The sequence below is a fragment of the Callithrix jacchus genome, chromosome X (genome assembly GCF_049354715.1).
Source record: "Callithrix jacchus isolate 240 chromosome X, calJac240_pri, whole genome shotgun sequence".
Lineage (NCBI taxonomy): Eukaryota > Metazoa > Chordata > Mammalia > Primates > Cebidae > Callithrix > Callithrix jacchus.
The window spans coordinates 69,579,300-69,606,551 of NC_133524.1; the positions used below are offsets into that span (position 1 = coordinate 69,579,300).

Genomic DNA, 27,252 nt, shown 5'->3' on the forward strand with positions numbered 1-27,252 from the left:
TTACACAGTCTTCGGGTGCCAGTCTCCTACCTCATAAAGAAATTGTGAGGTTAAATAAGATCATGTATATGAAGTACCCAGCATAGGGTGTTGTGCTGTACCCTGTCAATATCAGTTCCCACTTCACAGATTTAGGTAGAAATTTCAAGTTTTTATGAGGAATATGCCAAGGGTTTTCATGGTTTGTTAAAAGCTTCTGTCTAAGTTACTGTAGCTTTGGGAAGCAGTCTCTATTTTTATTTTAGAAATATAAAATTTTTTTTTTTGTAGATAGGGTCTGTCTCTGTCACCCAGGCTGGAGCGCAGTGGCACAATCACGGCTCACTGCATCCTCAACCCCCCTGGGGTCAAGCAATCCTCCCACTTCAGCTTCCAATGTAGCTGGCACTACATTGGAAGTAGTGAGCTCCAATTGCTAGCCCCTAGTGATATATAAAACCACGCCCGGCTAATTTTTGTATTTTTTGTACAGACAAGGTTTCACCATGTCATCCAGGCTGGTTTTGAACTCCTGGGCTCAAACAATCCACCTGCCTCAGTCTCCCAAAGTGCTGGGATTACAGGCGTGAGCCATAATGCCTGGCCTAGAATTTGTAAAATTTTTAGCATGACATTTTTATAACTTATTTTTCTATTTAACAATAACAACAATGACAACAAGAAACTTTTCCATCTCTTATGCACTTTAGTGAAACAAGAAAGGGAGGAACCTGCTTGATGAGGAAGCCCAAGCTGGCGGTAGGCTCCTGGAAAGGACCTCGGGAGATGCAGAGGAATAAAGAGCCAGAAGGACACAGGAAAGAGAAATAAAGAATGGACATCACAGAGATTTTCACCCGAAGTCATGCAAATTGGCTCAGGTATCCTCTGCAACCCTGTTCCGAAGTCCTTCCAAGAAGTCCTAAAGCAAATGGTCAGTTTATCCTTGGGACCAACCCTACCTTTCAACTTATCCTCATGGCTGCTCAAGAAGCAAGAGACAGTGTGGAAGGGAGCCAAGTTTCCATGGTATAGAGTCCCACCATGCAGGAGCACTGCTTCAAGCCTGGGGCTCCAGCAGGCCTTGAATATGCCCAGACCTGAGCTCCAATTGCTAGCCCCTAGAAGGATGTCAATCCCAGACGTCAGGCTGCCAGAGGAAGTGCTGCTTATACCCAGTGCAATGTTTCTCCTACAAATGCTACCAGCAGATTTGCAAAGGATCTCAGACTAGGGCTGTGGAACTGCAAATGGCAGACCGGGTCTGGTGGCTACAGTACACTTCAGGCAGCAGGAGTTGGGTGAGCTGGCTTCTTCTTTCTTCCATCCATATCTTTTCATTCTCTACTCATCTGGAAAGGGAGCTAGAAGCTTCTGATTACAGTATGGTGGGGGTGGGGTGGGGCCTAGGGAGGGCTAAAAAGCCTATGTGGGGGGCCAGAATTTCGAAGGTTGCTCAAGGCTGTCTTCTTCCCATTTCCAGGGAGTCATGAGACTTTAGGTGCTTAGGATTAGCCACATGGAAGGAGCTGGGCATGTAGTATGAGGTAGGAGGGTTTACTAGGGGTGATTGGAAAGAGCATATGGGATGACAAGTAGATTTGACAGAGCAATGCTGCAAAGGAGAGGAGGGGCACCAGAAAGGTCAAACAGACTGACTCTAAAGCTCCAATCCAGGCCTGGGTTCCAGTATCCACTCTATTGCTTATTAGCATGGTGTGTGGCACACAGTAGGTGTTCAGAAATTACTTGCTGAACAAATAAAGGCAACCTTGGCCAAGTCACCTATCCTCCCCAAGCCTCAGTTTCCTCATCTGTAAGATAAATAGTAGCTATTATTCTTATTCATTCAGCTGCGTTGTCTCTGTCCACACCCATGTCAGTTTGTTAGGTTGCCATCTTATCTCCTTCAATAAGGATAAAAAAGAGCAGATGCATGCAAGGCCTTTTTCTTCCCTTGTGTCTTCTGCGTCCTCCTCCTCCTCTCTTCCTCCTCCTCTTTTCTTCCTGACCTTGTTTGTTTCTTTTTCTCTCCCAGTCAAACTTGGGGAATAATTCTGGGAACACAGAGCAAGTGTTGAAACCACCAGTCACAACTGTAACACATTCTCACAAATGCACAACTCCCCCACTCCTGCTCCCCAAGAGGATTGGGCCTGCGCTGCAGTGTGGAGCTCTGAGTCTCCTAGGGGCCTCCACTTGATTCAAATGCCATCAGTACCAGAGACTAGAAAGCCTCCTACCTCTGTCTGCATTTCCCCATGCAGAGTTAGCCAGGCTTGAGGAGCTAGTCCTCCCTGGGGATTAATCATATCAGCATTATTTAAATTCTGTAAGGTTCACATGAGCCAATTCCTCTGGAGTACATTAACCAGAGGAAAGGCAACCAGCTTTAAGCATATGAAGATGGTGTGAGGATGATTTTACAGTGGCAGTTATGAGCTGGGCCAAGTCATCTTCTTTCTAACCTGTACTTTCTTATGAACAACGACACATGCCTTCAAGATTGCTCATTGGCATGAGAGGAGCTTTTCTCTGTGTGAAGCTAACAGCTTGAATGGACTCTCCATGATTTTGTGGGTCTTTTTTCCTCTCAGAAAGACTAATGGGCAGTAAAGATGGGATAAGGTGAGGTCTAAATTTGCCTGTCCCTTCAGTCATCCTGTGGCGTGTGGAATGCATCTCTGTAAGATGAATCTTTTCAGGTTTGATTTCCAATAGGCTACAATCTCATCTTTTGCCCTTCTAAGGGATGTGGTGAGAAAGAGAAAAAACCCAAGCTTAAAGGCTAAACAAATTCAACTAGACATGCCGGCTAAACTCCCTCACATAGAGTGGAGCTGAATCCATTCATTCCGTCCTCCCCAAAGCAATCTGTGTCCCACATCCTACTCTTTGTTTTTCATGGGGTGAGGGGAGGTGGAGGGGAGGTACCGTGAAAAATATCCAGCTTCACTGAGGTTTTAATATGTAAGAACAAATAACAGTCTTGTAGACAGGAAAATTTTTCAGAATTCAGAAAATTCAGCAGCCTTTCCACACTGACCATTGTCATGGCAACGCACTATCTGATGGCAGCATGCATCACCACACTGGAGGGGCACAGTATCAGTATAGCAGGTTAGCTTGGCCATATTTAGCAACATTTGGACTTCTTTCTAGCCTCATTTCTTCTAGGTTTAGCTGAATTTCTCTTTGGTTCTGAGCTTGTGTGTTCTGCTAAATTTGCATGGCTAGAACACAAGACTTTGTCAATATGAAAGGGATGGCTAAATGGAAAATCTGAACTAGTGATCTACAGCCACTCCACTTGCTGTCTACCCTCTCTGGCTCCTCCTCGCCCACTCTTAACCATGTAATTTCTCTTCTCTGCATCAATTCTTTCCTATACACAGCATCACCTCCCCACACCCAACAATTGTGACTCAGCTACCAACCCCAGCACTCTCACCGTATTCTTTCTTTTTCTATGTTCTGATTGTAACATACAGCATCCTAGAATCTTAGGGTTGGAAGGAGACTTAACAGCAATTTAGTCTAATCATCCTCCTCCAAGGCAGGAGCCCTTCTATAATATGACAGCCTATGATTGTCTAGCTGCTATTATATCTCCAGTGACAGAGACCTCAAGCCTTTCTGGGCATTCTGTTCTACTTTGAATAGTTCTAATCATTAGAAAATGTCTTCCTTCTATTGAATGAAAATCTACCTTTTAAAAATATCCACCCATGGGTCCAGCTATATGCCTTGTGGCCACATGGACCCTGTCTATGCCCTTTGCTCTGTGACAGATAAATGAAGTAGAAACCACATCCTCGAGCATTCTCCAAAAGGCCCCAGTACCTCCCACCAGACCTCTTGGAGCCTGAGCTCCAGTCCTCTCCCCAGCCCGACTGACCTCCAAGAACATGCTCCTATTTGTCTAGAGCCCTTTAAAATGAGGTCAATACTGCATTAGCATCTCTAGAGGCCACCTTGCCCTGGTGACTCATACAGAGTTCCTAGTTGACTCAAATCCCTAATTCTCTTTTAGCAAAATGCTGCTAAGCCACGTTGTCCAGATTTGAAAGCGTGTAGTTGCTTTTGTAGGACCCAATTCCTGGTCCGTATGTTTTCTCCCAGTTTGATTTCATTGTGTTACAATCAGAATATTGCTTTAATCTGTTAGAATCTTTAACAAACTTGACTTCCATGTAATTTTCATGTCCTTCAAGATCTATTATTTTTTTCACCAACCCTCATCCTAGCCTTTTATCTCAAATCTGTTTGATTCTTACCTTTCCTTGTTCTCTTCCCTTTGCATTCCCTTCCTTATGTCTTCTCTCGCTTGTCATTTCCATTTCACCACTCTCTGGAGCTATGTGCCTGGGTATGTGTGCAGGGAAGCAAGGGCATACACGTATCTGCACATACGGAGGTGTGAGTGAGTAGCTGCAAGGCTTGCTTAGTTTCCCTGTTTCTATTGCTTTGTCTGTGCTCTACCAGGATTTAGAGCCTGAATGGGGGAAAATGGCAGTGTTAAAGAAAGAAGGGTAAGAGAAGCTTGTCCAGAATCAGTTCTGAGGAACACAGGCCATGTGTCCCAGGTTTGAGGGGAGCAGGGGAAACTAGGGTTGAATCAATGGGTAGTGTTCATCAGGGCTGCAACACAGTGAGAAGGACTGGAGAAGGACCAGGAGTGGAAGGATTTTCAAGGTCTTAAAAGTTGGATAAGGGAGGAGGATTTGGTTAGGAAGCAAGGACTTGTGGTGTCAGTAGCCATTGAGAGGTAAGAGGGAGGTAGCTTGAAGCTATAGGGTCAGGAGAAGGCCATGGGCTAAAGATGCCTCAGAAGAGACAATCGGCAATGCTGTGAGAATAGCCTTGAGAGTCCATGACTTCTTAGCTTAGAAACTTTTCTCCGGCTAAATGAGCTCAGGACATGAAGATTTCGCTGCTGTCATATACTGGGCTCTGCTAGTGGATAGGGGCATTAATGTAACCTGCAGCAAAGACTCTCAGGACATAGAGTATTTCCTCAGACTGACTCCAGCATTGAACAGGCCTCCTTTTTGTGTTGGATTATATTCCAGTGAGGGACTCAAAGGTAGGATAACTGGTGCTATCTTTGTCGTTTTATGAATAAACATGGGAATTTCTCTGTCCAGGATGGGCAAAAAGATACCCTTGGTCTCTTAACTCTGGCAAATAACTAGAATAAAAAAAATACACACATGCATATGCACATTAAATTCAACAGGAAAATGGGTGCCAAAAATACTTAATGCAAATCGTGGATGGAGTGAGTTGTGAAGAAGCAGCTGGAGTTGAGAGGGGCCCTACTGGAATGCTGAGGGCAGTGACCACAAACAGCCAGTGGACAGTGGGATCAGGAGGACAATGCCCTGATGACTGCCACTTACCTTCACCCCGAGGCCAGAATGATTCCAGGCCAGCCTTGGGGAAGGGAAGGAGGCTAGGCCAGCAGCCCATCTGCAGCACTCAGGCTAAGTCCAGGGAACCTGCTCCCAGGGCATCAGAATACCTGACTACTCATTGTAGTTCCACATTATTTCAAGGCTCTATTGGATCAAGGAATCATACATATTGGAACAGAACGTCTGTGAGTCCCCTCCCCATCCCTGCTAAGTCTGAGTTGACTTGAATTAATTTTCCTGTTTTTTTTGGTGGGGAGGGACAGGGTCTCACCCAGGCTGGAATGCAGTGGTGTGAACATGGCTCACTGCAGCCTTGACCTCTTGGGCTCAAAGGATCCTCCTGCCTCAGCCTCTCAAGTATTTGGAACCACAGGCACATGCCACTATGCCTGGCTATTTAAAATTTTTTTTTGCAGAGTTGGAATCTCGCCATGTTGCTCAGGTTGGTTTTGAACTCCTGGGCTCAAGCAATCCTCCTGCCTCAGCCACCCAAAGTGCTGGGATTACAGTCATGAGCCATGGTGTCCCACCAACTTTTCTCATCTTAAAGAGTGCTTTACTATTGGCCTTTTGAAATAAAAAGGGTCTCAGGGAACACTTTAGAACTGATTTTCCCCTGGAGGTGCCAAAAGCTGAAACTTTGCCCTTCTGAGGTGACGTTAGCCAGCCAAATGACAATCCCAACCAGAGTGGCCAGTGTAGAATTCCAGCTCCAAGCTGTCAGGCCAAGAAGAGGTTTCCCTTCCAAGTCAGTGAAACGATTAGCTACCAAAAGGCAAATGGTATTTAAGGAAGCCTCCACTGATGGGCCACCACAAACTGGGTGGAACAAGGAGGGCAGGCCTCGAGGGGCAGTTACTCACCTTTGATGTAGTTGAGGATTTGCTGGATTCGGTGGGGCTCATTGCGGTCTGGCCGGCAGCTTGGTGTGATTTCCAGCACATAATCAGGACCATATGCTGTGAAAAACTGTAAGGAAAAGGGAAAGGCCAAAAAACAAACTAAGTCACATAAACCCTCCAAACTAACCACATACAAACAATCGAAAGAAACTCACACTACCACAAGGCAAGGGAGGCCTCCTTAGGCTGAACGGGATGATGCAGCAGGAGGCCCTGCCTTGGTGGTATCACTACTCCCCTTGCTCAGACCTTCGGTGACAGTCCCCTGTGAAATTATTTAGCTTGCTGTCCAACGGTTCTCTGCTCAGGTCTCAACTTTCTCTCCAACTTCAGCTCTTATTGCTTCCCTGTCCTCTGGCCACACTAGTCTGTTTGGTGCTTTTCCAAATCACACCATGCTTTCTCTTCCCTTAGGATCTTTGCCATTGCTCTTTCCTGGGGCCTGCAAAGGCCCTCCTCCAGTCCCAGCTGCCTGTGAAAAACCTCCCCATCCTTCCAGGCACAGCTCAAATGTCACCTCCTTCACAAAGCTGTCCCTCCTTCTCCACCAACCCCAAGAACATTCTGTTGGTACTTCTTTCAGGGCCCTTAAACACACAGCGCTTGCCTGCACGTCACAGGCAGGTCACTGTGTTGGCTGGAGAGGGGCTGTAAAGATGGATGAGACCTCCTCTGGGGTCCTCTAGGTGTTCACAGGCATATTCTGCATTGGATAGAGGATTTTCAACAGTGACCCAATCTCCCCACACTGGATTGTCAGCTCCCTGAAGGCAGGCAGCACCTGTGTCTTATTCATCTCCTTGGTCCCCACAGACCATGGCAGCTGCCTGTTAGTTTTGGTTGCCTTGAATTCCCTGTCCCAGGAATGGCAATGAAGTCTAGTTTCTCTACTTTAATTTTTCTTTCTCAGTCGTAGAGTTTATTTGTTTTTAAATTCAGGGACTCAAAATAAATGTTTGTGGATTCTATTTCTAGCTTGGTAGATGATGACTCCTTGTGACCTTTGGGAAGTCACAATATCTGATTCAGCTTCTCTGGTAGGGCCCACTTGGGGTAAAACACTCCCTGACAAAGGAAATCATTCAATTGGGATAAGTCTTTGAATGGGAAATATGCAAAGCTACTATTTCTGTTTAGTTTTTAACAGAAATAGTATTTGTGCAAACTCTCCAGAGGGAGAGCATATGGTCCTTAACATTATGTGCTTTCAATAGTGATATTGTTAGGTGGTAAGTAAACCAGGGAAATTCAAATTCTATGAAAAAAAAGTGGTACAGAGGGCATGAAAAAAGAATATTGATGTGCATCATGACTTTGATGTCATTCAAATAGCTTCTTAAAAATAATCCAGAGTTATTGCCATTGTCACCAAATTATCCTTAAGAGTCTGGATGTACATCTGTCACCGTGGGAGATGTTGTGGAACAATCTCTAGGGATTCTAACAGTGTCTTTGTAGAATCTATGGAAGTAATTTGATGTGGAGATGGTTTCCCACACCCATGACAGAAAACTCTACACATTTAATTAAAAGAAAAAAAGAAGAATGCCCAAGACTGTGCCAATGCTTATAATGCCCTTTGTGTGTGTGTATGTATATGTGGGCTGATCTAGAAAGAGAGGGGCTTAGGTCCTTCCTGCTATTACTCTCTAATGCCTGAAGCCCCAAGTTCCAGAGATAGAAAAGCCTTTGAGTAGAGATTGTCTTTAACAAACCCATATGTGGAACAGACAAGAGGGGTTACCTGGGGGACACATCCACAGCCAGTACCCCCTTGCCCCTGCATCATGATTGAAGAAACTTTAGAGGCTTGTATTTTTAGTCAAGGAGGGCCCCTCAGTCCAAGTTTGAGGAACTTTTGGGCTTGGCTGTGGAAGAGAAGGCTTTAAACAGCTGTGGCACTCTCTCCTTAGGCAGGTTCTTCTCCAGAGTGTGTCAATTGGTACACTCATTTCATGGGTACGGAAAGACAGGCTTAGAGAGTACAACAGAAGAAAGGCAGCTGCAATGAAGAAGCTCCTCTCAGAGACCCAAAGCCCTGGCATTAACGTGCTATAAAATCAGGGGTGGGGTGCCTAGCATAGGTATAGGAGAAGGGAATGTTGTGCCTCCAGTTGCAAAGATGACACTGCCAATTCTCTGTCAGTGAGACATGTCATGAGCTGCTTGATTAGGGCTGAGTGTTTGGAACAACGCGTCCTCGCTTATGTGTGCCTATTATGCACTTACTCTCACTCTCCTACTTTAACTCCCTCTTTGACCAAGAGCACACGGCTGCAAGATGTTCGGCTGGGACCAGGATTGGCTGCTGTGTGACAGAACTCAGTTCTACTGGGACTAAGCCTCTTGTCCTGGTTTCATTAGCACCTGGCTTTTAACTAACTGAGCCACATAGTAGGCACAATCATATATAATTCATTCTTTGCTGAAGCAGGCTGGCTGCAGGTAATAGCGAAGTCTGGGTTCCTCAACTTCTCCCCACCTTTGCCAATCAAATGTTATTTCCAGTATTTACACTACTCTTAGGTTAGGGGACTCAGATGATTTAAGAAAGTCCTTGTGTTGTGAGCCAGTTCTACATGGCAGCTGGCTGGCCTGCAAAGGTAGAAACTTATGTCATGTTCTCTTTGCATACCCTGTAGCGTCCAACTCAAGTCATCACAGGTTTCCCTTAAATGTATGTCGAATTAAATTAACTCACAAGGGTTTAGCTAGCCATATAGCTAATTGTGTAAAATAATTCAAAGAATCAATTCATAGCATTAACGGTTTTTCTAGACTCTTGAGGCAGCATGATGAAGTGGAAAGAGCACTGGCTATAGAGTCAGGGGAGCTAGATTTTGGTGCCTAGATTTAGCTTGTGTGCCTCGGGTAAGCCTCTTTTTTTAAAAAAAATATTTTAAAAAAATTAATTAGCTTTTCGGGGTACAAGTAGTTTTTGGTTACATGGATGAATTATATAGTGGTGAATTCTGAGATTTCAGTGTACCTGTCATCAGGTAAGCTTTTTAATCTCTGTTTCATCATTTCTACCTGACGATGACAAATGCTGATCTGGTTGGGTTTTTAGGAGCCAATGAGATAATATCTATAAAAGGCCCAGCACAGGGCCCAGCACATAGTAGGACTTCAATAAATGTGAATTCCCTTCTCCTGGGGCAAGAGGCCCTTGCCTAACCAAGCCTCATCCATACCCTGAGGGATATCAGGTGAAGTGCTTAGGGCTGAGATGTACAACGAGGAGCCTGTTCTTCCTGCCAGAGCAAACCCAGGAGTCTCAGTGTCCTTTTCCACTTGCTTAAGCCATTAGCTTAGGCTAGGAGAAATTGACTAGCCTGTGGAGAAGTTGACTTCTCTCAGTTTCCTGTCCTATAGTCCTGTCACTTGTTACTTACTGGCGAGGTGGAAAGGAAATATAATCACGTAAGGCAAAAGAGATGTTGGGGTGGAGGGATTTGGCTAGAACTAGAAATAGCTTGAGACCCCACCCTGAAACCACCCTCCAGTCCTGAAGAGGAAAGGAAATCGGCAAGCAGCAATCCCATTCCCAGACAGGTGGAGCAGGGGATGAAAGAGGCCAGCTGACCTTCAAGGAAAAATGCTGGCTTTGATCTCAGTAAAGAAAAGAGGGAGTTGCTAACCTCTCTCCACCCCTTCCCCTTTCCCCCTCAGCACTTCTTTTGCTTTCTGGGCTTCAGTTTATGCAACTTTGTGGGGGAATATAGTACTGAAAAGGAGGCAAATGGAAAGTATGAGATGAGGCAGAATGATGGAAATGAAAGGTAGTGGCTACTTTAGGGTAGTTGGTCCCTTTCAATCCTGGAGTCAATGAAGAAAGAAATGTAAATAGCTCAGCTTGAGTTCAGTTCAGCCCACCTCAATGCTCTTTTCTTGCTCATGTCTCTTCAGGTCTTGCTCACACAGTGAAAGCAGCATACAACTAGATAGTTGGTCAAAAAGATATTCAGCAGAAGCCCCAAGGTTGCTGTTAATCCTCCATAATCATGTTTGTTTAGAGGAAACCAAGCAACAAACCTGAATCCACCAATCCTTTTATCCTTGCCTCAACATTTAGTATCTACTATGTGCCCAACTAGGTTAGTCACTGGGGTACAAAGACAATAAGATATGTTTCATAGGAGGGATTATTATAGACCAGTGTGATGAGTGGTATAATATTAACCATACTAAAAATAAAAGTAATAACCACTAACACGTATTACAAGCTTATTATGTGTCAGGCACCTAAAGTGTCTAAGCATTATTATTATTATTTTTTGAGATGGAGTGTCTCGCTGTTGCTCATGAGGGCTGGAGTGCAGTGGCGCTATCTTGGCTCCCTGCAACCTCTGCCTCCTGGGTTCAAGAGATTCTTCTGCCTCAGCCTCCCGAGTGGCTGGGACTACAGGTACACGCCACCACGCCATGGTTGCTGGGGGTGGGGGGAACTTACTACAGAGTAAGAAGAGGGGAGACGCAAGAAAAGAATTATGGGGAACATCACTACTTCAGAGGTGGGCGCGGGGAGTGCAAACAGTTCTGACAACAATTTGAAATCTTGCTGAGAGGGTAAAAAAGAGGAAGGCTGAAAAGTGTCTTCTGATTTGTCCACTGGAAGGAGACCTTTGCTGCAGCAAAGTCAGTGGAGGGTGGGCAGAAGTCTGATGGGAGTGAGGAGGTAGACATGAGAGTGATGATGGAAATACAGTCATCCCCCCTCATCCCTGAGGGATAGATTCTAATCCCAGCGGATGGCTAAAACCGCAGATAGTAACGAGCCTAATTGTTCTCAATGGGAACAGGTTTCTGTTGTCTTCCACCCACAGATTTAATGCCTTTTCCTTCTTAATTAGGCATTTATCCTTCACTGTGGCTATAACTTTCGCAGTTTGAGGTGCGAAAGCAAACCTAGCACAGATTCCTTCCTTCCTTCCTCCCTTCCCTTTCTCCCTCCTTTCCTTCCTTCCTTCCTTCCTTCCTTCCTTCCTTCCTTCCTTCCTTCCTTCCTTCCTTCCTTCCTCCCTCCCTCCCTCCCTTCCTTCCTCCCTCCCTTCCCTTTCTCTCTCCTTCCTTCCTTCCTTCCTTCCTTCCTTCCTTCCTTCCTTCCTTCCTTCCTTCCTTCCTTCCCTCCCTCCCTCCTTTCCTCCTTCCCTCCTTCCCTCCTTCCCTCCTTCCCTCCTTCCCTCCTTCCCTCCTTCCCTCCTTCCCTCCTTCCCTCCTTCCCTCCTTCCCTCCTTCCCTCCTTCCCTCCTTCCCTCCTTCCTTCCTTCCTTCCTTCCTTCCTTCCTTCCTTCCTTCCCCTCCTGGGTTCAAGTGATTCACCTTCCTCAGCCTCCCGAGTAGTGGGGATTACAGTCGCACACCACCATGCCTGGCCAATTTTTTTGTATTTTTAGTAGAGACATGGTTTCACCATGTTGACCAGGCTGGTCTTCTTGGCTGGTCTCCAACTCCTGACCTCAAATGATCTGCCCACGTAGGCCTCCCAAATTGCTGGGATTACAGGCGTGAGCTACCGGCCCGGCTCTTCATGATTTCACAGATAGATCTGTTCTTATTGTAGATCTTGGTAACCTCAGCATATGATTTTTTTTCTTCCTTAAGTTGAGAACTTTCACCTTTTCACTAAAGGAAGTACTTCATGGTTTCTCTTTGGCATATCTGAACTGCCTGCATCACTACTCTTGTGCTTTGGGGCCATTATTAAGCAAAATAAGGGTAACTTGAACATAAGCACTGTGACACTGTGACAGTTGGTCTGATAATCAAGGCAGCTACTAAGTGACTAACGGCGGGTGGCAGGGATACTCTGGACAAAGGGATGATGCATGTCCTGGGTGGGAGGGAGCAGGACAGTATGAGATTTTATCATGCTATTAGGAACAATGTGCAATTTAAAACTTGAGAATTATTTATTTCTGGAATTTTCCATTTAATATTTTTGGACCACAGTTGACAGCAGGTAACTGAAGCTGAGAAAAGTGAAAGGGGGATAAGAAGGGAACTACTGTATACCAGCAGTCCCCAACCTTTTTGGCATCAGGGACCGGTTTTGTGGAAGACAATTTTTCCATTGACTAGGGAGGTGGGGATGCTTTCAGGATGAGAGTGTTCTACCTCAGATCATCAGGCATTAATTGGATTTTCATAAGGAGTGCACAACCTAGATCCCTTGCATGTGCAGTTCACAATAGGGTTCACACTCCTATGAGAACCTTATGCTGCCATTGATCTGCCAGGAGGTGGAGCTCAGATGGTAATCCTCTCTTGCCCACTGCTCACCTCCTGCTGTGAGGCCTGGTTCCTAACAGGACACTGGCCTGTGGCCTCGTGGAGTGGGGGTTGGGGACCCCTTCTGTGTACTGTGTTTTTTTTTTTTCTAGGAGCTTGATACAGGGGTAGGGCTGGGTAGATGGGAGGATATTAAGAATGTTTATGGGCTGAGGGTAAAGAGTCTATCGGATGGGAGTCTGGGGCAGCATGATAGATATTTCGAGTTAGTTATGCCTGTCTTTCTGGCCCATAGAAAGAGGTCCATAAGGGAAGAATACTGTTTTTTTTTTAAATCTCTATATTATCCTATTATCTATAGCTACTAGCATAAGGCCTGGAAAATAATAGGTGCTCAATTCACGTTTGTTGAATGCAATAAAATGATTGGGATTCTGAATAGATTCACATCCAGTAGGGAGGATTAGGCTCTTGAAGGATGGGGTGATTCCAGACAGGCAGGGATGGAGTATGTGTTGGAGGATAGTTAGAGGAGGCAAAGAATGCAGGACAAGTTTGGGGACCAGTAAGCACTGTTAGTGGGCTAAAGTTGGAAAAAGAGAGCATAGGAAGCCTTGATTCCCATGTTGAGGAGACAGGACTTAATATGACAGGCAATGAGGCAGAGTCAGGACTGGAGCTGTGCCTTATGGGAACTCAGAGCAGCATATGAAAGGCTGGGTGAGCAATGTGGAGGCACCTGCAATAGTACAAAGTGGGGGATACAAAAGGCTTGAACCAGAGTGATTGCTGTGGGGATGGAGTGGATGGGAAAGAGATACTGTGTTGGGGCCGGGCGTGGTGGCTCTCCCCTGTAATCCCAGCACTTTGGGAGGCTGAGGCAGGTGGATCACATGAGGCCAGGAGTTTAAGACCAGCCTGGCCAACATGGTGAAACCCCGTCTCTACTAAAAATATGAAAATTAACCAGGCATGGTGGTGCATGCCTGTAGTTCCAGCTACTTGGGAGGCTGAGGCATGAGAATCCTTGAACCCAGGAGGCAGAGGTTGCAGTGAGCCGAGATTGCATCACTGCACTCCAGCCTGGGCAACAGATTGGGACCCTGTTTCAAAAAAAAAAAAAAAAAAAAAAGAAAAAGAAAAGAAAAGAGATACTGAGATGGTAGATACTCAATAGGACTTGCCAACTGGTTGGCTATGAAGGAAAAGAGAGAAGTCAAAGTTCACTACTGGATTTTGAGTCTGGGTGAGTGGGAGACTTGCAGTGCCACTAACAGAAGCTGAGGTAAGTTAGCAGTAAGAGCAAGTCTACCTAAGGAAAGATAATAGGCTAGGGTTTAGCTGGGTTTGAGATGATGGTGAGGCATCTGGATCACGATGTCTAGGAGGCAGCTGGAGAGATGATGATAGTGTGTAGAAGTGAGGTCATGGCTGGGGACTAAGGTAAAAAAATGTGGGAGAATGTCTACATTTACAAGGTAGTCAGGGGATAAAAAGATCCAGTGAATAGAAGGAAAAAGAGCAAGTAGAGAGGAAGATAGAGAACAGAAAGTGAAATCTCCTGGAACTTCAGGGATGAGAAGCAGCATAAGGAAGATGCTTAAAGGGATACATCTGCCATGCTGGCAATATGGCCCTGTAGCTAAAGTAGCCTCCCTCTCTTCTAGTCAGTCAGGGATACAATGACACTGCTCTGTCCAAATCCCTTTCTATAAAAATCCAAGTAGCTCTCACATTTTTTATTGTTAACTCTAGGTCTACTTTTCCCTAAACATTATACTTGCTTCTATCAGGGCAAGCCCAAGGTCAGTGCCAATCTCTCTTGCAGACCCCTGAGGCTTTACTGTTTTTAGTTGGAGAAGTCGTGCCTGTGATGGTAATGTAGGTTCTGGTCAGGAAGAGCTTTTCTTGTCCTGAATCACCCTGTAAAAAGAACTCATCATAACCAGAATAACACAGCACCAGCCCTTTGAGCCATAACATGGTCTCGTACGATGCTTCTCAATCTTTCCTATATCACCAATTACTCCATCAAAGAACTTGCGCTCAACCATCACAGAAACAAAAAAAAAAAAGTCCTCTTTTTTCCCAGAAAACCATTTCTGTTTACAGGAAATTCAGTGATTACGTATGTCATTTATGGTACATTTTAAGGACATAAAATTGCAGTGGTATTATTGGGAGTAGATTTTATTGCCATGACTTTATGACACAAACAAAAATAATAACTCCATTAGTTGTTGAATTGAACCGGCAGGAAGCAGCACATCAAAAGTGATTGTGAACAGGCAGGGGGATGCGGGATTGGGAGTGTACAGAGCACAACCAAAAGGTCAGGGAGATATGGGCTATTGGAGATAAGATGGTACATGTGGAGGTGAACTTGAGGATGGAAAAAAAGTGAATTCTTAGTTGCTGGAATAGATACCTGGTGTCCTGTCTAGGCTACATTTGTATCCCACCTGTGGTACTCATTTTACCTCTGAACACAGAGTCGGTACCTAAAAACTACTTGGTGGTGAGGTTTATGCACCAGTGCATGGTTGTGCCAAGGACCTTTTGAGTGAATGAAGAGGGCATGGAAATGTTTTTATTTTTCAGATATTTTAATGGCATTTTACCTATTGGTATAAAAAAAGTTTATTAAGCAAAAGAATCAAGTAAACCTGAACAATGTTATCTTGCTGGAACACTAATTATTATTATTATTATTATTATTTTAGAGGCAAGTTCTTACTGTGTCACCCAGGCTGGTATGCAGTAATGTGATCATAGCTCACTGTAACTTAAGCTGTAATTATATTTAAGCAAAGAATATACTCAATATGAACATCTTATTTCATTAGCTAAAGTACTTAGAAACTTTTGTGAACACATATATATATAGCCCTTTTGCATATCATCTAATTAGTAAGGTTCCTGTGTTAGCCAGTCCATAGCAGTGTGTGTGTGCGTGTATATGTGTGCATGTGTGCACATGCATGCATTGTATTAGGTGCTGAGCATCATTCTAGGCCCTAGGGACAGCTGAGTACTAAAAAAAACAAAACAAACAAAACAAACAAAAAAAAGGTCTGGTGACTACTCTCAAGGAGATGACAATCAAATAGAGAGGGAAGATATTATAGCAAAAGCGAGGAATAAATCCAGGCTAAAGTATGTAGTATTGGTTAGTGTACAATAAAATGCCCTCAAACTTATGGGGCACTGGACAAATTAGGTGACTTGCCCAAGATCATAATCTTAACACTATGTAATATAGTTAACAGATGTGAACTTGAACCAATGACTTTGAACTTCCTACCTTATAGGATTCCACTACATCATGAAGCAATAAGCATAGCAGTTAAAAACTGAGATTTCTGGAGTCATATGGGATGAGTCCTACATCTTTGCTCTACCATTGATGGAGTTTGGATGTGTGTCTTCTCCAAATTTCATGTTGAAATGTGATCCCCAATGTTGGAGGTGAAGCCTGGTGGGAGGTGTTTGGGTTGGTGTCTTCCCCATGGTAAAGAGTGCATTCTTGCTCTGAGAGTTAATGTCACATTTGTTGTTAAAAGAGCCCGGGACCTGGCCGGGCGCGGGGGCTCACGCCTATAATCCCAGCACTTTGGGAGGCCGAGGCGGGTGGATCATGAGGTCAAGAGATCGAGACCATCCTGGTCAACAAGGTGAAACCCCGTCTCTACTAAAAATACAAAAATTAGCTGGGCATGGTGGTACGCGCCTGTAGTCCCAGCTACTTGGGAGGCTGAGGCAGGAGAATTGCTTGAACCCAGGAGGCGGAGGTTGTGGTGAGCTGAGATCGCGCCATTGCACTCCAGTCTGGGTAACAACAGTGAAACTTCATCTCAAAAAAAAAGAGTCTGGGACCTTTCCCATCTCTCTCTTGCTTCCTCTCTGGCCATGTAACATGTTGGCTCCCCTTTGCTTTCTACTACGATTGGAAGTTTCCTGAGGCCCCACCAGAAGGTGTTGGTGTCATGTTTGCATAGCCTGCAGAACCAAAAGCCAATTAAGTCTTTTTTCTTTATAGATTACTGAGCCTCAGGTATTCCTTTATAGCAACACAAATGAACATCTACTAGCTGTGTGACCTTAGGCAAGTGACTTAACTGTTCTGTACTTTGGTATTCTTGTTTGTAAAATGGGAATAATAACAGAACCTATTTTATAGGATTGTTGTGACAATAAATGAGTGAAGTCACGTAAAGAATTTAGAACAGTGTGCTTGGCTCATTGTAAATGCTCAGTAAATATTATTAAATGCTGAATATTATCATTCTTTTTCTTGTGCTTTATCAACTGTACAAAGAAACAGAGCTCTGAATGTAATGAGCAGTAGTAAAATTGGCTTTCTCTAGAAATGTCCATTTAGACTGAATGAGGGTGAATTCTGAAGAGCTTACCTTATATCCCCAAATCCTGAAGCCAGAAAGAGGGGAAGAGAGATCAACAAGAAAAGGATTCCAAGTGAAAACAAATAAAAAAGATGGAAAAGAAGAGGAGGGTATGAGAAATTAGAAGTGGTAGGAGAGAGAGGCACAGGACAGAGAAAACAGAAAGGAGTAGAACAAATAAAAATGAGGAGGCACTTATATTGGGAAGGGGAAGAAGGAGGTCCAGAGGAGGAGGCAGGAAAGACAAGGGCAGGGTGGCTGTCACTTCACTAGGGTCTCCCTGTAGGCCAGAATTTTCCTTCAGGGTGTGGTTTCAAGGGTTTTAGGGAAGGGCCCTGGCCAAGACTAATACCTTGCCCCATCACTGCTGATCCTCAAATTTCCACGATTAGAGAGAATTCCTTCTTCATACTATGTGCAGGGCCAACTCTGGTTAAATCATATGTCCCTGTTAATCAAATGAATATTTTGGAAACACACCTACACACGAAGGTTTTTTACATCAAATTTTCCTTAAGCCAAGGGTGGGGATGGAAGAAGGGAGAGTATAGGGATATTGCTTTACCTGGCTTGTTGCTGGACAAGTACTAAGATGACTTTGAAAACTGCTTCTACTGGAGGATTCATAAGGATTGCCTTGGCATGATCCTTACACTACTCCAAACAACTGCCCTCTCTCCATCCCTTCACTTCTGAACTTCTTAAAATTTTTCTTTTCTCTAACACCTTGACCTCCTCATTTCTCAGACACTTCAACTCACTGCAACCCATACCTCCATTGAACTGTTTTTTTTTGAGACGGAATCTTGCTCTGTCACCCAGGCTGGAGGGCAGTGGTGTGATCTTGGTTCACTGCAAACTCCACCTTCTGGGATCAAGTGATTCTCCTGCTGCAGCCTTCTGAGTAGCTGGGATTACAGGCATGCACCACCACACCCAGCTAATTTTAAAATATTTTTAGTAGAGATGGGATTTTACCATGTTGGCCAGGCTGGTCTCAAACTCCTGATCTCACGTGATCCCCCAGCCTTGGCCTCCCAAAGTAATGGGATTACAGGCAAGAGCCACCGTGCCAGGCCTTGAACTGTTTTTTATAAGAGAGATGGTTTCAGCTTCTTGACAGTTCTGACTGATTGGTACTAGCTGCTTGGGGTACTGTGTTGAGAAAGATTCTGAGGTTGTGCCTTGGTTCAGCAGGGAAGTGGGCCCCATGATCAGTTTGTAACATACATGGATCCCCGCAGGGTGGGATCTGAGGGCATGTAGTCATATGTGCCCTACATTTGCTATTCCTGCTTTAGGATACCAAGAGTGACCTCCTAATTGCCCAACCTAAGGTCTTCTTTTCATTGATCACTCATCCTATTTGATCTCTCTCCAGTACATGTCATCACACTATCTTCTCCCTCATCACCACTGCTCTCCCTGTTTCTTCTCAGTCTCCTTCCCTGGAGACTTTCATCTGTCTGTGAAATGTAGGTACCCTCAGGTTATATCCTCAGCCTCTCTTCTCTCTCTCTACAGGAGTTTGTGCTCTCTGTTGTTGTTGTAATCACGCCTACATGAAGATCCTACATCTCTGGGTCCTGTCAGTGTTTGTCCCCAGCCTCTGATGTGCATTTATAATCATCTGCTGGACATTTCTACCTGAAAAATTATAATTCTTGGTATTTTGCATAATGTGTTCCAAGAAGAGCTAATTTAAGTCCTTCCAAAGAGAATGCTCATCATCTTTTTTTTGAAGCTCTTCAACAAAGATTTGTACTTATGACCCTGAATGCATTAGTGTGTTTGTGCTTTGTTTAGAGGCACTGGATTTTATGCGTTCAAAATACCTGAAATAATACCATCCTGAATATGCCTAATTTCATCAAAATACCTTAAATAATGGGTGACGTGTCCAGTAAAAGCCCAGACTTCACCACCATGCAATATATGCATATAAGAAGCCTGCATTTGTACCCTCTAAATATATACAAAAAAGACCCCCCAAAATAATATAGTTTAGGAAATCTCTATCTCTGTGATATTCCCACTATCTGATGAGCAATGATTTTTTTTTCTCACTACTTGTTAAACAAAGAAAAATATATCTAACTATGTGCAAGAAGATACAAAGAGGCATGGAGCACTCCCAAGACTGGCATTATTTCTCAGGGGACAGCCTGATAGCAAGCACTATGCTTTGGGTATTACAGGTTGAATATCCCTTTTCTGAAATACTTGGGACCAGAAATATTTTGGATTTTGATTTTTTTCCAGATTTTGGAATATTTGCATGATATATTAGTTGAGTATACCTAATCCAAAAATCTGAAATCTGAAATGTTCCAGTGACCATTTCCTTTGCACACCATGTTGGTGCTCAAAAAGTTCTGGGTTTTGGAGCATTTTGGATTTCAGATTTTCAAATTTGGGATGCTCAACCTACATTTGAAAACACACACTGGTTATCTGCTGGGGCAGGATTCAGTGTGGTAGGTGCTGGGGAGATGATGATGATGCAGATACAATCTCTGGTCTTGAGGAGCTTACAGTCTAGTAGAGAATACAGACAAGTACAGGAGTAACTATGATGAGAAGAATGTCAGAGGTAAGTCATTTTTCAAGGGAAATTCTGAAGCGGGAGTTCTTAATTCTGAGAGTGGGGGCTGAGTAATGAATAAGGCTTCATGGAGGAGATGGGAGGCAATTGAACTGGCCTTGAAGGAAGAGCAAGATTTAAGTAGGAAGGAAGAGAAGGTATGAAATGCAAAAGAAGTGGAATGAGGACAATGAAGATCTACTTTACACAAATCATCAAAAATTAATTTATAGAGAAAGAAGAGAGTACTGGGTCAAAACCAGCACCAGCACAGGTCCGTAAGCAATTTTCTTGTCTGCTTTGAATAATGCATCTTTCTTTTCTGAAGGACAATGATAGATTGATGGGCTTGGCAGAGGGGAAAAGCCATGGATGGAATTGCTACTCCATCAGAGTAGGATTTATCTCTGATATATCCATCAGAGTGGTTACTTGGGGCAAATTGGAGTTGCACTTGCTTTCCACCTACTGATTCATTTATTCACTCATTCACATGATACCAGTGTTTCCTGAGCACTCCTGTGTGCCAGGCTCTGGTCATGAAGAGATGCAGGAGACTTGGCCCCTGCCCTTAAGGAGAGAATGGAGAGACAGCTACGCGAATGAGTAATTATAATGCACTGTGGGAAGAGTGGTAATAGAGGTGCAGGCAAGGAGTTCCTGCAGTCCAGAGAGAAGACAAAGCAAAATCTTAGCCTCTAACTGATTTTCCTGTCTCCCCTCCCTTCCTGAGCTTTCCATCAGAAATTCAGATCTGATCATGTCATTCCCTTGCTTAAAAACCATGGTCGGCTCGCCACTGACTGCAGGACTGAGTCCAAACTTGAAAGCAGGACATACAAAGGCCTTCATGGTCTAGCTCAGCTGACTTCTCCAGCCTTATTGCACACCACAGCCTGGGCTACAGACCCTAAACTGTAACCACATTGACTTGAAGTGTTTCTCCCCGCTCCTCTTTATCTGGTCAACTCTTTTGTTTCCCTTGAGTGGTTGCTAAATGTTGCCTCTGTACTGTGCTGTTCCCAGCTCCCCCAGATAGAGTAGGTTCCTCCTCTGTGTTCCCACGGCTCACTGCCTCTTGATTCTATCACTTACACATTCTAGTGTAACTGTTTTTGTGCTTATCTCCTCCACTGGGCAGTGTTCTCCTCAAGGGTAGAAACTGGGCTTTATTCTTTTCTTTGTCCCTAGGATTTGGTATGGGCCTGGCACATAGTAGGCACTCCATACATTTTTGCTGAGTGAATGAATAATGCTGACATGTGGCCAGTTGGGCCTGGTCATTGTCAGCAGCTGGCATTGCTTAACATGAGAGATGCATAAAAAATAAAGGGCAGCCAGAGTAGTTGAAAAACAGGCGGCTCTAGTGACATCATGAGAAAAACAAAACAAAACTGGAGAAGGCTGAGACAACACTTCCACTCATGCTTTAACAAATGGCTCTTGCTTCTGAGCAGCCCCTTTTTGTCTGCTCTCCCATTCACTTTCCAAAACCCAGTCATTGAAATGATTCTAATTATTCATGGTCAGTGACATATCCAGGAAACACTTAGTTTACAAGCAATTAAAATACACTAAAATAGATTTATGTAGGTTGAACCTGATCCTGCTGGTAAGAAGGGAGTAAATGACGTAGATCTTGGAGGGTTATTTGCTCTCCAAGGTTGCTCTTTTATCATTCTTTATCTACCTTACTAGTTTGGTGCTAACATGGCAGGCATCCAGAGGTACTCCTTAAGGCGAGGGTACTGTGAACATAGCCGGGAGCCTGTTCCACAGTTGTAGACTTGGTGCTTCCCTGAAGCCAGCTGTTCTATAAATGTGTGAGTGCCACCTCTGCCCAGGCCCACATGCTACAGGGGAAAGGTTGACTCAGCAGCAGCCATCACGGAGTAGTAGGAACGATCCCTAGCACTGTGATCAGGGGCCTGGTTTCCACCAACACTTAATTCTTCAAGGCTCTGTCACCGCAGTGGTCAAATGGGGCACGAGTTTCCACTCTGCCAACCTTAAATGGTTGTATATGAGGATCACAGGAAGAAATTTTGTGAAAATGCCTAGAGGCTAGATAAATGAAGGGGGTTTCATTTTCACTACAAAAACTCTAACTTATGGCTGTTGGGCCCCTCTAAGGCTCTAGATGTGGCTAATGTTCACCAACAGATTAGCAAAGGCACATTTAAGCTTGTCCCCTAATAGTTTATTTAAGAGTCCACACAAGGATCATTTATCACCTTGCCACACTCAAACCGACAGCATTTTAATGTCCTTCTAATGAAGAGAGCAGTCTGCAGTTAAACAAACACGCCACTCAGTTGACAACAGACATGGGCAGAAAATGCCTAGCCCTTGGAATTCAGGTATCCTCAAAGATTTTGTGCCATCCTTTCCCACAGCAGGCTCTGCTTCCTTGAGTTTGACACTAGGGGAAAAAAGGCTTCCTTTTGCTACTCCATGAAACCTAGAAAAACATATAGCTAAGCCATTCAGTGGGCCAGTGTGATTGGCACAAAATGTAGAATGAACAAAATGAAATGGCATATTTCAGCATCAGCTTTTGAGCTAAATTCAGAGGTACTACAAAAAGGCCAAAAGGCTGGCACAAAAGAGGGGCAGGGAAGCAAAGGTCATGGAAAACTAGTCAACCAGAGTGATGGTCCAGCTTGAGGTCTGACCTTAAATTATTAAGGCCATGAGATACATTAATGGAAACTCGTTTCCTCTTTATCTGCAAAAGGATCCTGGGTTCCTTCACGCTCTGTCACACCTCCCTGCCTTTCTGTTCACCATTCCCTTTGCAGAGAATGCCCAGCCCTCCCTTCTCAGCCTAGACCATTCCTACTCAGCTTTCAAGACCCAGCTCAAATGTAACCTCTTTGAAGTCTTTGCTGACTCCTCAAAGGCAGAGTTCCTCATTCTATCCCCTTTGTTTCCACAAGCACCCCCCCCAACTATTTTTTGAGACAGAGTCTCACTGTTGCCAGGCTGGAGTGCAGTGGCTCACTGCTACCTCCAATTCCCTGGTTCAAGTGATTCTCCTGCCTCAGGCCCCCAAGTAGCTGGGATTACAGGCACGCACCACCATGCCCAGCTAATTTTTGTATTTTTAGTAGAGATGGGGTTTCACCATTTTGGCCAGGTTGGTCTCAATCTCTAGATCTCATGATCTCCCACCTCGGCCTCCCATAGTGCTGGGATTACAGGCATGAGCCACCGCGTCCAGCCATCCACAAGACCTTTTACATCCTTCTGGCCCACTCTGTTTACATGCTTTTCTGCCCCACTGGGCTGTGAGTGCAGCTCTTAGGAGCAAGAACTACATAGCACAAAGATGCTTTCTTAGCACAAAAATGAGCATTTGAGCAAACATGCATTGAACTCACTTGTTGGGTCTGCACAGGACCCAGAAGAAAGGCTCATTAGGCAATGATTTGATAGGTTGTACATGCTTCTTCAACATTGGTTTATCTGATTCGTGACGACCTTGGTGCTGGCAAGCAGCAAGAAGTCTGCTGGCAGAGGCAGCCTGACAATGTATCAATGAGGTAAGGTGTAGGGTGACCTCGTCCAGACTCTCAGCTTGGTTCTCACAGCACGAAAACACGAGTTGGAAAAGTACCGCTCCCCGCCCCCACACCCCTCAACTCTCCTGTGCTTGCTTCTCAGAAAGTTGCCCAGCAGCACAGATAGCATTGTTTGGTACATTTGAAAACTGAAAATGCATCAATACCAGTGAGGAATGCCTAACTCAGAGAGCCTGACCTGGCCAGGGCTCCCACAGAAGGTCTGGCTCAGCATCACAGCTTCTAGTTCTCTTTCTGGTTCTGCTAATGATGAACCCAATGACTTTGGACATATCAGCTCATTTTATATTCCCTATCACCATATAGGGAGAATAATGAAGATGTTGCATGGATTGAGTCAATAAGAAGCTTGACTGAGATCTTGGTGGACAGGGGGAGCAGTGGTTGATGCTGGCAGAGCCTACAGGGTTTTGTTGATTTTGTTTGTTAAGTGCAAATCACTCTGCCTTAAGCTCAGGTGTGCAGTCCGTGGAGAGGAAGAGCAGACAGGCAGGCAGGCAGGCAGGCACCTTGGACTTGGGCTGCAGCAGAGCCAGCGCAGGTGGCAGTGGACAGGACTGGGCCGGACAGGATGGGATGCTCAGATGTAGGCCGGTGAACAGCTGGTCTCCTGCTCCCCAGTAGGGACCAGGAGCAACAAGCTCCGAAGGCTGTGCCTACTGGAACAATTTAGTATTGAAATAAAACTCATGGCAAAGTCAATCTGACACATCTTTAATGATACACATAATGATTATTGTGCTATACTGTAATTAGGCATAATGATAAGTAGTTCCTAAGAATGACTGTAATTACGATGACATTTACACAGCAGAACCAAATATTTCTGAGGTCAGCCAGGATGGAGGTGAGGATTAGGGGTAGTTGGAGAGGAGGCAGAGCAAAAACTTGCTTGCAAGGCATTTCTCTGGTTCTCCTTATCTCTCCACTCCACCCCAAGGTGATTGTCCCTCCACCCCTTATTGGGGAACAGAAAAAGATCAGATGAGGGACCTGGGGTCTGAATGGCTAGCTCCTTTCTCCAACCAGGGAGAAGCTATCCTGAAGCTCCTAGGGTTAGGAAATCTGGGATGTCTAGAGGGCCTTCAAGCTGATTAGTCCCCCACTTTTCCATAAGTCCTGAAATTCTATCAAGTAGCCTTAAACCTAAAAAGTATATGCCTAATGTATGGGCCTTCTTTGGAGCCTGATTTGAACAAATCCATGTAAGGGATATTTTGGGGAAAAATGGGTAAAATTTAATAGAGATTGGTCTAGATTATGTGTTAGGGTTCTCTAGAGAAGCAGAACTAATGGAACATATATATATGTATGTATATGGGGGAGTTTATTCAGTATTAACTCACATGATCACAAGGTCCCACAATAAGCTGTCTGCTGGCTGAGGATCAAGGAGAGCCAATCCGAGTTCCAAAACTGAAAAACTTGGAGTCCCATGTTTGAGCGCAGGAAGCATCCAGCATGGGAGAAATATGTAGGCTGGGAGAGGTAGGCCAGTTTCTCCTTTCACATTTTTATGCCTGCTTATATTCTAACCATGCTGGCAGCTGATTAGATTGTACCCACTCAGATTAAGGGCGGGTCCGCCTTCCCCAGCCCACTGACTCAAATGTTAATCTCCTTTGGCAACACCCCACAGACACAATCAGGATCAATACTTTGTATCCTTCAATCCAATCAAGTTGACAGTATTAACCACCACAGATGATGTTAAGGGATTATTAATTTTGTTGAGTGTGATAATGGTACTGTGTTTATGTAAGAAAAGGTCCTTATCTGTTAGAGATAAATATTTATAGGCCATCAGCTATGAAATGGTATGATACCTGGGATCAGCTTTAAAATTCTTCAGAAAAAAATGGGGGATAGAAGAAATAGGAATGATAATATTGGTAATTGTTGAAGCTGGGTGATGGGTACATGGGGATTCATTATATTCTTCTCTCTGCCTTATTTACGTTTGAAAGTTTCTGTAACGAAAAGTTAAAAAAGTAATATACCCTAGACTGCTCTGGAAGTGAGTCATACATTTGTGAAAATTAGTTTGAGCATGCTAACAACATCTAGTAGACTTGGGCAGCTACTAGGAATGAGATTTTTGAAGGGCAGAGCCAGGAAAGAGGACAGGTGTGGGAAGTAGAAATGTTCCTTTTTAAAGTTTCCCTTCTTGTTAAAGAATAAGTGTGCTAATAACTTTGTTAAGCCCTATCCTATGTAGCTGTTAGACATGCCATGCTTACAAGCATGTAATACATTCTACATCCTTGTACTTTAACCAAGGTATCTGTGCTGGACAGGCTCACAGGTATGTACCAATTATCTACTGCTTTTACCTGTTTAGAAAACTTTTAAGTTGTTAGCCAATTGGGTTTTACTTTAGATTGTAAGGTCTGACTCCAGCCAATGGAGATCAGTCACAGCAGTAAGGATGGCTCCAATTGCGTAAGGAATAAATTCGTCTGTTTTCCTTTGTTCATTGTACTCTCACGGCAGGATAGCTAGTGAGAGTACCCTTCTTGCAGTCCAGGAAGTAAAAATTGCGTTGCTGAGAGATCCTTTGTCTCAGTGCTAATTTTTCTTTCTGGCATCCAACATCTATTTCAATCAGCAGGTGTATGTTGGAACATGAGCCACTTTTGGGGACTACGAAGTCCTGGATGCGGTGGAGAAATATTTGAGAGGGATGGGGAATTTTGAATGGTCAGACGACAGTCTGAAAGTTCTGGGAGAGAAAGCAGGAAGTGGGCGGGGCGCAGTGGCTCATGCTTATAATTCCAGCACTTCGGGAGCCCGAGGCGGGTGGATCACTAGGTCAAGAGATGGAGACCGGCCGGGCGCGGTGGCTCAAGCCTGTAATCCCAGCACTTTGGGAGGCCGAGGCGGGTGGATCACGAGGTCAGCAGATCGGGACCATCCTGGTCAACATGGTGAAACCCCGTCTCTACTAAAAATACAAAAAATTAGCTGGGCACGGTGGTGCGTGCCTGTAATCCCAGCTACTCGGGAGGCTGAGGCAGGAGAATTGCCTGAACCCGGGAGGCGGAGGTTGTGGTGAGCCGAGATTGCGCCATTGCACTCCAGCCTGGGTAACAAGAGCGAAACTCCGTCTCAAAAAAAAAAAAAAAAGAGATGGAGACCATCCTGGTCAACATGGTGAAACCCCGTCTCTACTAAAAATACAAAAATTAGCTGGGCATGGTGGCGCAGCCTGTAGTCCCAGCTACTTGGGAGGCTGAGGTAAGAGAATTACTTGAACCCGGGAGGCAGAGGTTGTGGTGAGCCAAGATCGCACCATTCCACTCCAGCCTGGGTAATAAGAGCGAAACTCCATCTCAAAAAAAAAAAAAAAAGAGATGGAGACCATCCTGGTCAACATGGTGAAACCCCGTCTCTACTAAAAATACAAAAATTAGCTGGGCATGGTGGCGCAGCCTGTAGTCCCAGCTACTTGGGAGGCTGAGGTAAGAGAATTACTTGAACCCGGGAGGCAGAGGTTGTGGTGAGCCAAGATCGCACCATTCCACTCCAGCCTGGGTAATAAGAGCGAAACTCCATCTCAAAAAAAAAAAAAAAAAAAAAAAAAAAAAAAAAAAAAAGAGAGAGAGAGAGAGAAAGCAGAAGGTGAAAGAAGAGAGGAGATAGAGTGCAATAGGCACTCAAGTTCACGTATTAGGTCTCTTGCTAGCCTATAAGTTCCTGGAGGTTGGGTCCTGTATGTTAATCATCTCTGTCTTCCCTAGAGCTCTCAGGACATTAGTTTATTGATTTCATTTTGTGCATTCATTCGAGAATACTTATGGAGTGCCTATGAATGCAGGCAATCGTGTGTATATAGTAGTTAAAGGAGATATGGCAGTGAACAAAACAAAGTCTCTGTCCTCAGGGAGCTCACATTTTAGTGGGAGGAGACAGTAAATAAACAAGCAGGTACATGTCAGATGGTGATAAGTGCTGCAGAGAAAAGTAAAGTAGGGTAAGGGGCTGGGGAATGCTGGGTAGTTAGCTGCTCAGGACTAAACTTGAATGGCAGTTGGGCCCTTAGGAGCTTTTCCAGGTCCCCTCTGCCACCTGGCTTTTGGTCATGTTGGACTCTGTGCTGTTTGTTCCCTGGGTTTCACCAAGGTCTCCTGGGCCTTTCAGTCTGTATATATA

General features: G+C 44.6%; 1 protein-coding gene across 22 annotated transcripts in view; it reads right to left on the reverse strand.

Moving 5' to 3' along the window:
* Positions 1–27,252, reverse strand: part of HDAC8 (histone deacetylase 8) — a 272,200-nt gene that overhangs the window by 16,803 nt on the left and 228,145 nt on the right. For 12 of the 22 annotated variants that reach the window (XR_013531559.1, XR_013531560.1, XM_078362969.1 and 9 more), the window contains one exon: positions 6,260–6,365. Coding sequence is in view for 19 of the 22 variants with exons in the window: in XM_078362969.1 (XP_078219095.1) it covers positions 6,260–6,365 (106 nt within the window). In the remaining 3 variants the exon portion in view is untranslated. Of the gene's footprint in view, positions 1–452; positions 2,037–4,197; positions 4,383–4,423; positions 4,475–6,259; positions 6,366–21,694; positions 23,760–27,252 lie in introns of those variants that run through there. The other 10 variants (XM_078362960.1, XM_078362966.1, XM_078362958.1 and 7 more) reach the window with 6 other exon arrangements.